The 14,666-nt window shown below is 46.6% G+C and overlaps 1 protein-coding gene across 3 annotated transcripts in view; it reads left to right on the forward strand.

Moving 5' to 3' along the window:
- LOC138611901 (ephrin type-B receptor 1-B) overlaps positions 1-14,666 on the forward strand; it is a 165,250-nt gene that overhangs the window by 37,301 nt on the left and 113,283 nt on the right. For all 3 annotated transcript variants that reach the window (XM_069685160.1, XM_069685162.1, XM_069685161.1), the window contains exon 2: positions 13,053-13,117. In XM_069685160.1, coding sequence (XP_069541261.1) covers positions 13,053-13,117 — 65 coding nt within the window. The remainder of the gene's footprint in view (positions 1-13,052; positions 13,118-14,666) is intronic.

The raw sequence follows: 14,666 nt of genomic DNA on the forward strand, positions 1-14,666 counted from the left end.
ACAACACACCCGGAGGTGCACTTATTCCTCCCAGCACAAACACTGCTGCCATTTCATCTAAAACACAACGGGTCCTGACGGGGTGCTGTTCTCTCCAAACACCTGCAAACCACTCGTGTCTCCCATCAGAGCTGTTCACACCGCCGGCACGCGCTCACACCCGCGCTGGACAGACACCTGCATCCAGTCTAACCCAGTGACATACAACTGCAGGAATAATTTAACAGCTCGCAGCAGCTTTTACAGCTGTGTAAGCTGCTTGTGTTTCCAGTATTTACACGTGCGTGTGTGGATGCGTGAATGTGTGTGTTTCCGAGCGTGCCGCGAGCGAGTGTTTGCTGCCTCTGCTTCTTACGTGTGAAGTGAAGGAACAGCTTGAAGTGGGTCGGTGGCACTACATATTTAACGAGGCGTCTCGGCTCTTTAGCTGCGCCGCCGTAGCAGCGAGTGTCGCACTTTGACTCCTGGTGCACACCTTACATCACACCAGCAAACAGCCTCATCTGGCGGGGGCTGCCAAGTACAACCCAGACTGGAAACTCTCTGCATCTCTCTGGCAGCCGCTTCTTTTACTGAGAGCGTAACCACAGACTGACTTACTGCATCCAGAAGCTCCTCCTCTGATCCACCCCGAAACCAACAACCGGCTCAAAAAGATCCAAAATGGCAGAACGAAAAAGGAAAAAAAGTTAGCGGTGTGGGGAGATTCTCCTAAAAGATGACAGCTCGAACTGGCAAAGCTACTGTTGAGAGAGCAGAGAGGGCCGGAGGGAAGGCTGATGTTTGCGCTCCACACTACTGTCACTGGACAGCTGTGACATTTGGGGCTGCGTTCCGGGCCAGAGCTCAAGCGCCTGGGCGTCCTCCATGCCAAATCAGATGAGGTCACATACAGTGTGTGTGTGTGTGTGTATAAGTGTGGGTGGGTGGAACTAGATCAAAATTATCCTCCCTGTGGCTAAACAGACTGAATGTAATGTGTGTGAAATGGCATTTGCTCTCCCAGAAGAGTTCTCAGGCCGATGGCTGTGCATTCAGAGCGGCTGGGAGGAAGGCGAGAGAGATGAAGGGAGCGACAGAACTGATTAAAAATAGGAAACAAAGAGAAGAGTGGGCAGGTTGATGGTGGAAATAAAAACAGCAGCATCAAATGGAGGAACCCCTAAAAGAATCTCTTTACGGCCTCCATTCTTCAACGCTAAAGCAGTAGTAAAAAGCACGGAGAGGGCATGTGCTGTTTTCCTCTGCAGGATGAGAGACCTCCAGACAGAAACACTCAAAAAGGTCTGCCTTACTCTTACACCCCAGAGGTAAAAATCATTCCTCTTTCCCTCCCTTCTCTCTTGTTATAGACTCTCATTGGAGAATCTCTCTCTCCTGCCTCTGTCAGCCTCGTGCTCTAAGGTCAAGATCCTCTGCTGAAAGTTTTTCTTTTAGCCTCCGGACTATTTTCTATCTCTTATTCCCCGACTGCTCAATGCAGACTTCAGCAAAGCCCCCTGAGGGAAAAACACAGCCCATCTCCAGAAATATATAGACTTCCCCAGGCGGGAGAGCACACGCTGCAAGAAGGTAGATTTAGTGTTTGCTTTTAATGGAAAGCATTGCGTTTGCTTGGAGGCATTGGAGAGGGCCATTGGCATTTTTATGGAGATAAAAAGTGAGGAATGAAGAGGAGAAGGAGAGGTGATCTCAACCTGAGGATGTCTGTGGTCGCCGGTAGTTTAGCCGGACTCCTGGGATGCATTCTCAGCTTATGTAAGTGTGTTGTTGGTAAATGTGTGTGTGTGCAGTGGAGCTGCACTAACGAGATCCCAGAAGAACACCTCACTCGCGGTTAAGGGAGTGAGATCGCGCCGTGCGTTTCCGCTAATTCACACCGGCTTCGCCAGCACGGTCTCAGCAGCGGAGAGAGCAGACGGCTGGGGAATACCGAACTGAGGCATCAATTACCTGCATCTCACTACATCGGTCAAGGGAGAACACGGCTAAATTGAATAACACTTCCCCAATTGCATGTTGGCGTATGTGCTCGCCAACACACTCATGCGAACTCACGCCAGCAATCAGCGGCGCGTCTCCTGACAGGGTACAGTAACCACCGCACGCCGCCGAGACTCCTCTCTGTGAGAAATGAGTGCGTCATATGATTGACTCACTCACACCTCCGTATGACTGTTAAATCGTCTTCTATGCACAGTCAATCCGGGCTTAGTGCCTTTTCCCAAGCCCCATGGGCGCGGGTGATAATTTGACTTTTATTGAAATTCAGCTCCAGTGGGTTCAAGGTGGTTGAAGGTCGTTCTTTTACTGCCACAGATGAGATGGAGGGAGAGCGTGGCATCAAACCCTCAAGGCCCTATCTCTCTCTCTGACGCTCTTAAACGCTCTGCTTTCTGATTCCCTCTCTCTGCCGATGTGGGAACTTTTTCGGGAGTCGATTTTGTGGTGCATCCAAACATGGTTAACAACAGTTTTTAATGGGATTGGATATAGGCAGCTGGTGTTTGCCTCCCTCCGCCTCCAACACAGTCTTTATGACTTTTCAGTGGTGCTTTCTTGGCGAGACACTCGCAGTAACAGAGGTTAGGAAGTATTAAGTGATTCTGTGGAGGATTGAAGGGCAGGCTGGATTCATTTTTCTTCATTTGTGTTTCTTTTTTAGGGGTCACTTTGTCGGATAAATGCCACCTAAGGTTTTGACGCTAACCAATGGAGGCTCTGCTGTGTTTAATAGCTGCTGTGAGCAGGAACATATAGCATCTCTCTGTGCATCCAGCTTTCTGTTCTCCCTTTATGCTTGCCCTTGTTCTGCTGCTAGCATGATGTTCATGTCCATGCTCGGGCGAGACAGGTTTGTTCTTTGTGTTCATAAATATTGCACGTGCCACACACGAGCAGAGCACGCCCTTGTATGTGCGGGCAGCAGCATAGAAACGAGGTCAGGTGGTTTCCAAGAAATGATGTTCAGCTGGGGTTAGATCCATTTCTGGATAAGATAACGCAGGGCGCTGCCACATGATGCCCTCTCCATGGCGGCATCTCTCCGGTTACTCGTTCCGTATCTTATTGAGTATCTCTCTTCATATGAACTGCATCCTTCTCCTCTCTCTTTCGCCATCTCAGTCCTGTTTCTGTCCACTTTCTCCTCTTCTTTATCTCTCTGTCTCTCTGTCGGTTTCCCTCTGCTCTCCACGCTGGTTCCACATATTACCGGATGGTTATCTCGGTTCAAGTGTGTGACAGAAAGGGACAGTCAGTTCCATCTATTTCTTCGGCCTTCTAACCCCCAGATGCTATAAAATCAAACCAGGCGAGTCACACAGAGATGCCAGCAGAGACCCGGTGCTCACATTTGACATTCAGTGTATTGATTCCTTTATGTTTCTCCATTTTCACAATTCTTGCTGTCTTTATTAGAGCGAGTAAGTGACATCATTTTGTACATTCAGCACTATTTCCTGGTCTGCTTGGAAAACAAATACCCTAATCCACCACGGATAGTCCATTAGCTTTAGCTTATAGCGCTAAATGTCAAGCTAGCTAAATCCCAGCGCAGCCTGGGAATGCTTCTTCTCCGTCAGCCCGCTTGCGTCTCATGCCAGGAGAAGTGATGTTCGGGGGCTAACTTTCACATTTTAAAGTGTAGAAATGTCAAAGCTTACAGTGTATATGCTTTCCTTGTAAAGCCATTCTCCTTATGGGAAAAGGTTGAGTTACATTGCTCCATGCTAGCCCTCCAACATAAACACAGTTTAGTACTCAGAGGGTCATTTTCCTACCCTCCATTCTGGCAGCAGGAGCACATTTCTCGTTGTAAAGCGATATACCTCGGGCCCTCATGGTTCACGTCAGCCACTCCACACTTTTAATTCAGGGCATCGATTGAGGAATTTGTTTAGCCGTGCCATTAAAGCGATCAAATTTCTGGTTTTCTTGTTTTTATTGGAAAAGAAAGGCGAGTGGGAGGGAGCAGGGGGAGTAAATGACAGCGTGTGGGTGTGGCTGAGTGATTGGGAAGCCAGCCAAAGCCTTGTACCACAGCCAGCGAACCATCGGGGAGTAGTCTCCCTCTCTCTAAATGCTGTTTCGTGAGGTGAGGAGCCTGATAAGAGTTGTAATTACCTCATTTTAGTGCTGCAAATTGCCAGGTTTCTTAAAAGCAGACAGGCTGGCTGAGGTAATATCAGCAGTAATGAGTATTGTGACGGTTGTGGGAGGCTGGTGCTGCTTCCATCTGGATTACTGCTTGGTCACTGCTGCTGCTCTGCTGGTACAGCAAACCTTAGCACATCCTGGGCTCATTATTGGGAGGTAGAAACGGTTTAATAGTGGGTTTCTCTACGCTATGTGTTCAGCAGCCTGTTGATCCTGAGAGTCAGCATTAACCTCGGTAATCCACACTTACTGCACTTTATGTTTACCTACTTTGAAATGAGCAATAATGTGAATACACAGCCGTGCAGGAGCTGCATGTCAGTGACTGTCGATATATGTCGCGTTTACTGTAAGGGAGAGCGGGGCAACAACAGACATGCTTGCTTCTGATTGGCCGCTGTAAGATTCCATTAAATTACGCTCTACTCAAGTAACTGCAGAATTCCCCAAGCGGTGTCATCACTGCCACGCTCACGCCAAAAATCTACACGAGGGATGATCGTATGTCTGCCGTGTGCGTCAGGAGCAGGGAGGAAAAGGGATGTTTGGAATGGCGTCTCCTGTGTCAGAACACCGAACACTGTGTTGTTGATATAATTTAACCTTTTCACGGAACGTCAATATCCCCGCTGTTTGGCCTGAAACTGATACGTATGTTATGGAATACTTTCAGGATTCGCTCAGTTTACATTGATCTGTGTGTAGCATATAAACTCCACAGCCCCTTCATCATGTGGTTTACCCATATCTGCTTCTTGTTCTGTGTAGAGGAGGAGAAGCTGCTCTTAAGGTTGTTTGTTTAAATAGACCAATAGTGAGATTTCTTGGTGGGATTCTGTCTCCGGCAACAGCTGGAATATAGAAGAACATCACTTTCCTTCCTTTCAATCTCGGATCCAAGAGGCTGAGACGATCTAGCCTCTGGTGAACATGTCAGGCGTGTCTTAGCGATGAACGACTTCCAGACAGGACTTCCTTTTCCGCGTGCTGCATTGTTTACAGTCCAGTTAGCAACTTGAGAACCGTGTGTACAGATCAAAAGGGAAGTTAATTTTGCCCCCCAGGTATGTCAGCAAAATAAACGCCAATATATCTTGTTTCATTAAATCCCCCAGAGGAGCGCTCGCTCATCTATTTCTGGTGAGGCTGCACTCTGGCTAACTTTAACGGTATGAACCCGAAAAAGAAAGATTTTCTGGTGATTTACTTTAATCAACAGGTCTTAAGTTTGCCGAAATTATCATGATGCAGATTTAGAGAAGGTAAAAATGAATCTTTGTCTGGTCTGTCCTTAAGAGGAGAAGAAATGCTTGTTTGGTGAACGGAGCTCGGATTGATCTGATGCATTCGAGGAAGTCGGGAAACACTGAACGTTCATCTAGAACAGATTGTTAGCTGTTAGCATGCAGATGTCTGTTTATAGAGATTAATAAGAAGCTAAATCATCGTCAGATAGAAGCTGATGGGAGCAGGGATGTCATTATGGCGGGTTATGTTCTGCCTGCTTTTGCTCTCCACATGGACTGTTTTTCCTGTGTACGCTGCAGCCTGCTGGTACGTGATTGGTCAATACTACTCGGACTACAAGCGTACTACAAACAGAAACCAGAACACTTCCCGTACTAAAAATCCACGTCCCTGCCTACAGCTTCTACATTTCTACGTAGATTAACTTCCTTTAAATCCAGTTGAAACTTGTTTAATGTAATGGCATAAAAAACAAATTTGCAGCCTGCTCTCTTTGTCTTTAGATAAGATCAAAGCTTCGACTCACAGAGATGCACATGCAGATATAAACAGATTTGTGCCCTATAAATGCACGACGAATGCATACACGCAGAAAAACACATAAACAAATACTGTCTTTTGCGAGCTTTAGAAGAAGAGATTTGAAGCGAGTATTGCTGCAGTTCAGCTCAAAGTTGGCGTGTGTGTGTGTGTAGTGAGGATGAGTCATTTGATTGGAAGCTCCACTTTTTTTGTAATAAGCAGAGGTCAAAGGTTAAAGCTAGAGAGAGCCCTGTGTAAAGCCTGGAGATCCCCACTCGGTCCAGCCTCTCAGACAGATGCTCAGAAGGTGTTTACGGCGCAGCCTGAACGCTGACGTGTGTGTGCTCTCTGGGTGTGTCCCCTCTCCTTCCTCTCCTGCATACAGCTGATGCAGGAAGAAAAAAAATCAAACCCCCCCTGTAGCCTGTCATTAACAGGAGGCAGAGTGAAAGAAAGATAAGGGGAAGGAAAGGAGGAGAGAAGAAAGAGAAAAAGAGAGAGAGAGAGAGAGGGGGATAGTGAAGGAGATGAAAGACGAGTAAATGGGGAGTGAGGAAACACACGGGGAAGAGGAGGAGAAAGGATGCGCCGGGATTAGAGGGGGAAGATGAAGATGGAGAGGCAGAGGAGGGGAGAAGAAAGGTGGGGGGAGAAGAAGGTGGAGGTAAAGAGAGAGGGAGAGGGGCGGGTGGTTGGTGGGGTTATGATGAATTAAAGATGACACTCTCCGGCAGCCTGGTTTCTAAAGATCACTCTGTCTGCTAATGTAATGTTAATGAATGCAAATGATGTGCCTAACCTCTCTCCTCTGACCAGGGGAGGGAAGGAGAGGAGAGAAGAGGGGAGCAAGAAGAGAGGAGGAGGTGTTAATCCGGGTTGTGTCGGTGTACTTTAACCGCTAAGATACGATTACATGCACGGGTGTGTTGTCACCAGCCGCTGGTGTGCGTTGCCGGTGTACCTTTGTGTGTTTGCACGCCTCGCCTCGGGTTGTTTGGTGTTGTGTTTTCCTGCTTCCACACTAACCCTATTACAAACCGGTAGCAGAGGGGAAACACGAGTGTGTGCGCCACAAGGTTGAGTCTTAAGTTTTATGCGACGTGGCAAGCCAGATGTGCGAGGCCAGGAGAAAGTCACCTTGCTGTGATGATCGGATAATTCCATCAGGTTCAGCAGATAATGCATGTATATTAATTTTCCTATCTCGCACGCATTCTTCCCAACATCTGCTGCTGGCTCCTCTCACTCTCATCTCTCTCGGCTCCCTCTCCTTGTCTACGCGCTGACCTGATCTTCTTTCAAACTGAAAATGTTATTCTCACTCAGCCAGAGCGAGCGACTGCGAGCCCAGAACACTGTTAATACATCCGAGTGCGCGTTTGCGAGTCGCAAGCCTGTTCATTTAATTCTGTGTGTGGCTCGGCGACAGGGGACTTGTGTATCCCATCACTCCGCGCCAGTGTCTCCGAGGATGGCAGATAATTTTCTGTTCAATTTTCAAATCAGCCACATTGTCATTTCTGTCTTTGGGGAGACATAAGAGTAACATATTTCTTTTGATGTATTTCTTTTGACGCTATTTAAAGTGAAAACCCTTCAGTGTGAGTGACACAGCTTTAGTGCGCCGCAGATTAGAGAAGTCTCACATCTGTGTTTGCGAGGATTGTCTTCCCTGTCGAACACGGTGACTCAATCAAAGATATCACCTCTTTCATATCCTTGCTTTTTTTACCCTGAAGCAGTGCTGCCTGTGCCTCACATCCAGTCACAGTTTTCAAATCAGCTCAACGCTTTCATCCGTGCTGGACCTGAGCTGGTCCTACCTTCCGGTCCAATAAACAACCTTTTTTTTGTGTGATTTCCCAGGATGCAGTGAGTGAATAGCGACTGTCTGTGTGACAAACTTCCACATGATTTGCTGATAAAAAAAAAACTTTACTCTGGCAAAAAATGTTCCTTTTTTTTTCTTCATAAATCCCCCCGAGTGGACGGCTGATTAGTTTGGGAGACGCTGCAGCTTTTGCTCTTGTTTGTTTGTCACTTTGTTTGCAGCCTCGTATTAAGATGCCAGGCTCAGCAGGCTACCATGGGGCTTCATCATTGTTAAGTGCTCATTTCAATCCCGCTGATTTCTCCTCTCGGTTTTTCATCTCTGTCTGTCTCTCCCCTTCGATCCCGCTCGCCGTCTCCCTCTTTGTCCTCCCATCTTGATTCCATTTCTGAGAAAAGATAAACCCCCCCTTAAATAATGTCATTCAAGGCCCCTTGGATCTTATTCCAGTTTGCTGCTACAATCACAAAGAGAAGGCCCTCTCAGCCCAGCATCCAGCATCTGGACATGATTGTCTCATTGAATCACAAAGTATACCAGCATCCTTGAACATGAGGGCATATTGGAAAAGGGGGGGAGGGGGTTGGTTAAAGGATAGATGGATGGAAAAGATGTGTTATGGGATGGGAGGGAAAATCCACAGAGAATTGTCTGCCATATTGACGTAGGAGCCGAGGAGCCCTGGAGAGGCCCTTCAGCACGTGTTCTATCGACCGGCAGCCATACAATCATACAGCAGCAACAAAGGGGCCGATTACGCAGACATGTCGCCATTCTGACTTGCAAAATGTCGAGTTAAAGTCAGAGAGGCTGCCAAGATTGGACAACCCATTCCTGGTTTCTTTCTTCTCCAATCCGTCTTTCTATAAATGTTCTCCTGCCCGACTGCTAGCAATATGTAATCATGCGTGTCCGTGTGATGTATCATGCGACTGCTTGCTGACGTGTAATTGTGTGAAGAGGGCTGCCTTATCGATCCGTAACGCAGGGCCCCATCAATGTTTAATGCAGTCTCTCTCGCCCTCCTTGCCTCTCTCTATCTGTGGAAACAGCCTACCATTTGGTATTGATCTGCCACTTGCTACTAATGAGAAGGCGCTGTGCCTGCTTTCAGGGATCGGGAGCTGTAGGCCCTTAGTCTTGCCTTTCTTCTTGGCTCGTTGCTTCTCGGTTTTGACTGGCACGCTGGCAGTGCATCAGCCTGACTGAGCCTTACACAATGAGCCCAGCCCACATCCGCTGCATGTTTCAGAGTAACTAATAATCTGTGATGTAGTCACAATACATCCCCCTGCCTCGCGGCTCTTTGAATCCATTTAAAGCCGGCTTCCCTGACACCTACAAGCTATTGTTTTCCCGTAGATTTATGAGCCGCGGTGACATAGTCAACATTAAGCTCTCTATGTTAATAATTTCCCACACGCTGAACTGCTAGTGAACCTGGCGCTGTTTAATTTATTGGAGCTCACAGGTGGAGCTGACATAGCAGAATATGAATGCAGGAGAAAACAGTCTGGGCTTCCCTCCAAACATGAGCGACTGTAGCTAGCTGTTGTCTTTGCTTGTCTTCCAAACGACTTGGTGAATTGAAAGAGAGAGTGTAACCGGATGTGTTTCCAGGGGTTGGCCTCGGTGGTATGGGCGCCGCTTGAAAGCTAAATGGCCACCCCGGCCACAATCTGTGATCTAAACTTGGATTGGCTCTTTGCCTGGTCAGAGGCGGGACTTATGTTCAAACCAACATATTGGGCTATGTTTCAGAAGGCTGCTAGTAGCTTATGTTGCATTTCAATGCAGCACATTTTCCTTTTGTTGGCACTTTACTTCGACTTAAGGATATACATATCTTTTTTTTCCATCTTGAAACAATTAAGCATATGAGATTTATAAAAAAAAATTTTTTAATGTAACAACTGGATGATACCTTCATGTTCTTATATTTTAAAGACAAACATCTCCATGTGGTGTTCTTCACGTGCTACAAGACATATCGGGGACAACATCAGCAGTCATGCTTTTAAACTGCAGTGTACCAAGGACAGGCTGAACAACACGTTTTCAGATTGGCAGGTTTGTGAGGTCACAAACCTAAAGAGCCAATCCTGTTAATGGACGGGGTGATGCTATGCGTATCATTATGTGCAACCTATGGCAACCACTTCGGCGATGCACGAGCCAGCTGTAACCGTCATCTTAATTTGTGCAAACTCACTACTATGACTACATTTCAAGCTAGCTTGTTTCAAGTTTCAACAAGTCGCCACTAAACGATGGCAGAGACGTGTTTTGTTTTCGCGACGGAGGGGGCGGTTGGAAATATGCATATTGGGCGGGGACAATGCAGATGCCTTGGAAGGATTTTAACAAGGTATTTAAACGTATTTTTCAGAAAAAAGCACATCAGACACAATTTATTATGTCAAGCAGAGCATTTTAATGTCTTAAAACATGACTGGAGCTGGTCTTAAAGTAAATATGATGATTGGAGACAGACATTTTTAATGGCTGTTCTCACATGTCCCCCCCTACAAAGGTCAGTGTCCCAGTCGGCCCCCCCAGTCAAAAAGTGTTCGTACAGCCCTGGATGTGAGGTCGGATATAACTGCAATCAGATTTAAGGAGCCGGGGAAAAGCCAGACTAATTGTTTTTACGAGGGTTTTATGGTCCTAGCTGGAGACTTACTTGGCTTTTAATAACTGCAACACAGAAATTGAGGAGAGATGTATCAGAGGAAATAAATGTCTCAGCTGTTTTAATCCCAAATATATACTTAAATTAACTTGTATCTTTTATCTAAAAGACGCCTTCATATAATTGTAGCTTCTCGATGATAACTTCCTCTGAAACGTAATTGTTTTGTGAGCTCAGGTCAGAGGATGGAGTTATAATAACAGCAATAAACCAAAAAGTACCTCTTGTAATTTTAAAGAGCTGGCTCCTCTAATTAATGTGGGACGCTCACTTTAAAATGAAACTCTTGTATCTACTTACGGTTAAAAGGATGAATGGTCCACACAACAGCTCACTTCAAACTGGCACACTCTCATCAGCACACAAGGGACATTTCCCAAATCCCCGGCGCCCGTGCACAGGTGTGTGAGCTGCGAGCGTGACGGCTCTGTGGGCCCCACCCCGTGGCTAATAACCACTTAGCATACTCCATTTACTCTTCCTCTGCCTCTGCTAATGGTCACATGACACGGCTCATCCACCCCTCCCATGGGCCTTTGACCTCCCTTTTGTCTCCTCCCTTCACCATCTTGCGCCTCCTTCTCCTCCCGTCCATTGCTTTTAAAAGGAAATGGAAAATGGCCTACCGAGCGCCTGTGTGATTTGACTAAAGCTTCTGTGATTTCCCCCGAGGAAGGGTTGGCAGTCCCTAACGCTGGCTGGCGCTGAGGGCTGTTTTGTGCTTCTATCTCCCCAGCTGACAGCGAGTCGTACAGGCAGGCTGGAGCTGGCTGGCTGGCTGGCGGTGGAAACGAGACAAGGCAAGGCTGATCTTAGGGAAATTGAAATACTCTGATGGAAGCCGGGTGTGAACAAGCCTGTCACTGTAGGTGTACACAGAAAATTGCTCCCTGAGTTGGCTGTTGAAGTGTGTGTGTGTGCAGCGTGTGTGTATCTTTGCGGGCGCTTGTGTGTTGCAGCTGAATTACCCAGGCTAATTGGTTTCATGTCTGAGGACAGTTTCTCCCCGTAAGTGGAGACTGAGAATGAAAGGCCTCTTTCCTTCTTACCGGTGGCTTGTCACTCATCCTCAGTGTACTTGTTTTTTATCCCAAGATCACTTGAACCGCAGATGACGCGCCTCGAGTGCGCCATCATTTGGAATCATTTCTAAATCAGTGCGAGCGAGTTCAATGAGATTTTTCCAAGTAAGCAACAGCTGCGGGTGCGTGCTTTTGTGGAGGGTAGGCTGCCGAGGCCACTGTCTGCTGCTTATTCAATCATAGCGAGATTCCACCCGCATCGACAACACGTGTGGGCGTCGCTAGCCAACCGTTCGCAACGTGGATGATGTCCAACTGAAGACACAGCAACGGCTATTCCTCTGAACATTCCCACACACCCTTCTTATCTACTACACATCACCCCGACATACCGTTCACTCCTCTGTCTCCCAGTTTTAGCTGTTTTGGCTGCAACAAACACAACAGAAGGCGTCAGAGAAGGTGATATATGCCTGCTTCCACTGCAATAAGATGGACTGCTTAGGTCAGTTACAGGATAAAGTATGAATCTATCATTACACTGCTAAGGCCAGCATGTCACCAAGCTCATCACTCTTTAAACCTGTGTGTGTAAGAGAGGAGCAGGACAGACCAGTGGTTCTCCCGCTTCCTTCCTGGAGCTGTATCAGGTTTCCAGATTCCTGCGTGCGAACAAGCAAGGCAGATATTAATCAAAGCGGGGCTGACAAACTTCTTCGGAGAGCTGCCAGACTTATTTGTCTACGATGTGTCACTGGGGTTCAGCAGGAGGGGAGAGAGCAGGAACGGGAACTCTTTAACGTCTCATAATTCACAGATATGGGGCCTGATGTGTCGTCTTGAGTAGTCCAAAGTGAGATTGATCATTCAAATCTTCTCTGAGCTGCTCCTCTCTTTGCGACACATTTTTCTCAGGTTACGCCTCGTTATTGTTTTCTTTTTGTGTGCAACCAGCGTACCATCCAGTGATCCAAATGTTCTGAAAATCAGAGAAACACAAGCCGTGTTTTCCCTTTTCATTAAAGCCCTCAGCCATACTAGATTTCAGGGAATGCCCCCGCTCGGAGTAAACAAACTGCGACGGCCTCCTCGCCTTGGAGGACCGTCTCTGCGTCTGTAAGCTGCTTTCTTTTTGGGTTAACAGTGTGACCAAGTTCTGCGCTCGCACACAAAATCCTTACAGTATTTCTCATGTGCGCACAAACAAAAAGATATCCGCTCATGTTCCCACAAATGACTATGTATCGTGCAAATGCATTCGCACAAACGCCGCTCTGTAGCTTCATGCTCACGCAGACAGAACACAATACAAAGCCCAGCATTTAACAGCATGACAGAGCCTCTCAGACATCCCTTCCAGCGCAGCGCCGAGGCTTTGTTTCCGTGTCTCTTGTCTTAACAGAAGTCTCGCAGAGATGGATGAAACGCCGTGAAGGATTCATCTCCTCTCTGTGCACCGATGATAGTGTCAAGTGATCACTGGAGCTTGAACGCGGTTCAACTCTGTGGAATGATACCCAAAATAGCTTTTTTTTTTCTGAGGCTAACCGCTTTCTTCCTCTTCTTTCTTTTGCTGCAGAGACCGTGATGGACACTCGGGTGGCCACAGCTGAACTGGGATGGACAGCGTATCCAAATTCAGGGGTGAGTGTAACAGACACTGAGTAGAAAAGTGTGTCAGAATCTTTGTGTATCAATCTCTGCCTGATATTCTCTATAAATTGAAGCGTAACATGAAACACGGTGCACGTACAGATCAGCCAGACAGACAAATAGGCAGGAAGGCAGGCAGGATGGGAGTATAGACTTAAGTAGTGCCCAATGTGGCCTCTATTATGGGTATTATTTTCTCTCTGTCCCGGCTCATAATGACTTAATGACATAATGGGTTCACGTAAGCCCCAGAACACAGTACCTAAGTCCCTGTAAATGGAGGCTGGGGGGATACCATAGACATAATGATACTGTAATGATACATTTATGCAGGGAAGTGGAGGTATTAGGATGAAACGAAGGAGGAGGAGCTAAAGGAGGGAAATGCTCAGGGCTTGTTTCGGATTTTAGGGGGAACTATTTCCAACTTCCACGTCGTTTCATGCTTGGAAAAGGAGCAAGAAAGTGCCAAGTCATCAGAAAGGGAGCAGTGTTTCTTTCTTTTTTTTAAAGAATCACTATCAGAATTATGATTGCCCAATTACACAAATGGACCTTAAGAGAGTTTAAAGGCCTTGTTCTCCGTGCTGTGATTTAATAAGTCAATGAAAAGCTCCACAGACCAGCGCTGATGGCGTGGATCGGCCAGGAGCAATCCAGGACAGACAAAGACTGTTTCTCACATTTTCTGGGTCTGTGGGTCTTTTATGAGGCGTTTTACACGCGTGTAAAAGGAGCCTTTATTGCTCTTGAACAGAGCTTTGGCACTATTTTCACATTGGATAGTGTTTCAGGCCACTTTTTTTTTTTGGTTTCCCCAAAGGAGTAGTTAGTAAAACAACCTGGATCCTGGTTTAATTTTGTGGGTTTATTTTATGTGTGGGTGTTTTTGTTTGTGTGTGTCCTCTTAACTGGAGCTGAGGCCGTGCAGTGTGTGTGCTTGTAAAGCTCATATAAAAACATTCGTCCTTGCAAAGTTATTTTGATAATCTCACCCAGTGAAAGCATGCCACACATAGTGATCTTGCCGGGATGTCCTTGAATGCTACCTGGTGTTGATAAAGGTTTAACAACACGATTATTTATTTTTTAAAGACAAAAAATTAGGAAACTGTTATGTGCAATAGATGCATAACTTGACTTGATGACTTTAAACTAGGCCGGCACGACATGAGAAAACTCTGTGATGTTCAGCTATGTTGCAATATTGCAAAATCGATATGAAGTGCGATAAATAAACAAATATTAAAGAGTGCATATTAGCTATAACGTCCATGTCTATCTGCTGTTCTGCATGTTTTGCATTATACCCGTGTTTGCAACATGTCCCTCCTGAGTCCAAAATAAATCCAAAAAGTAGTTGTTTTTTTTCACCACTAAATTGACACCAATTATTCTGAGGTTAGCTGAAAGCTAGCTTGGGCTCATGGCATCAAAATGGTGTGACGGGGGGTGCTGGTTTAGCTCAGTCGGTAGAGCAGGCGCCCCATATTCCGAGTCTACAGTCCTCAATGCACTGATTGCAGGTTCGACTCCTAAT

Source organism: Semicossyphus pulcher, unplaced genomic scaffold, assembly GCF_022749685.1.
Source record: "Semicossyphus pulcher isolate SPU_LCO1_2020_fin unplaced genomic scaffold, fSemPul1.0.p SCAF_7, whole genome shotgun sequence".
NCBI lineage: Eukaryota > Metazoa > Chordata > Actinopteri > Labriformes > Labridae > Semicossyphus > Semicossyphus pulcher.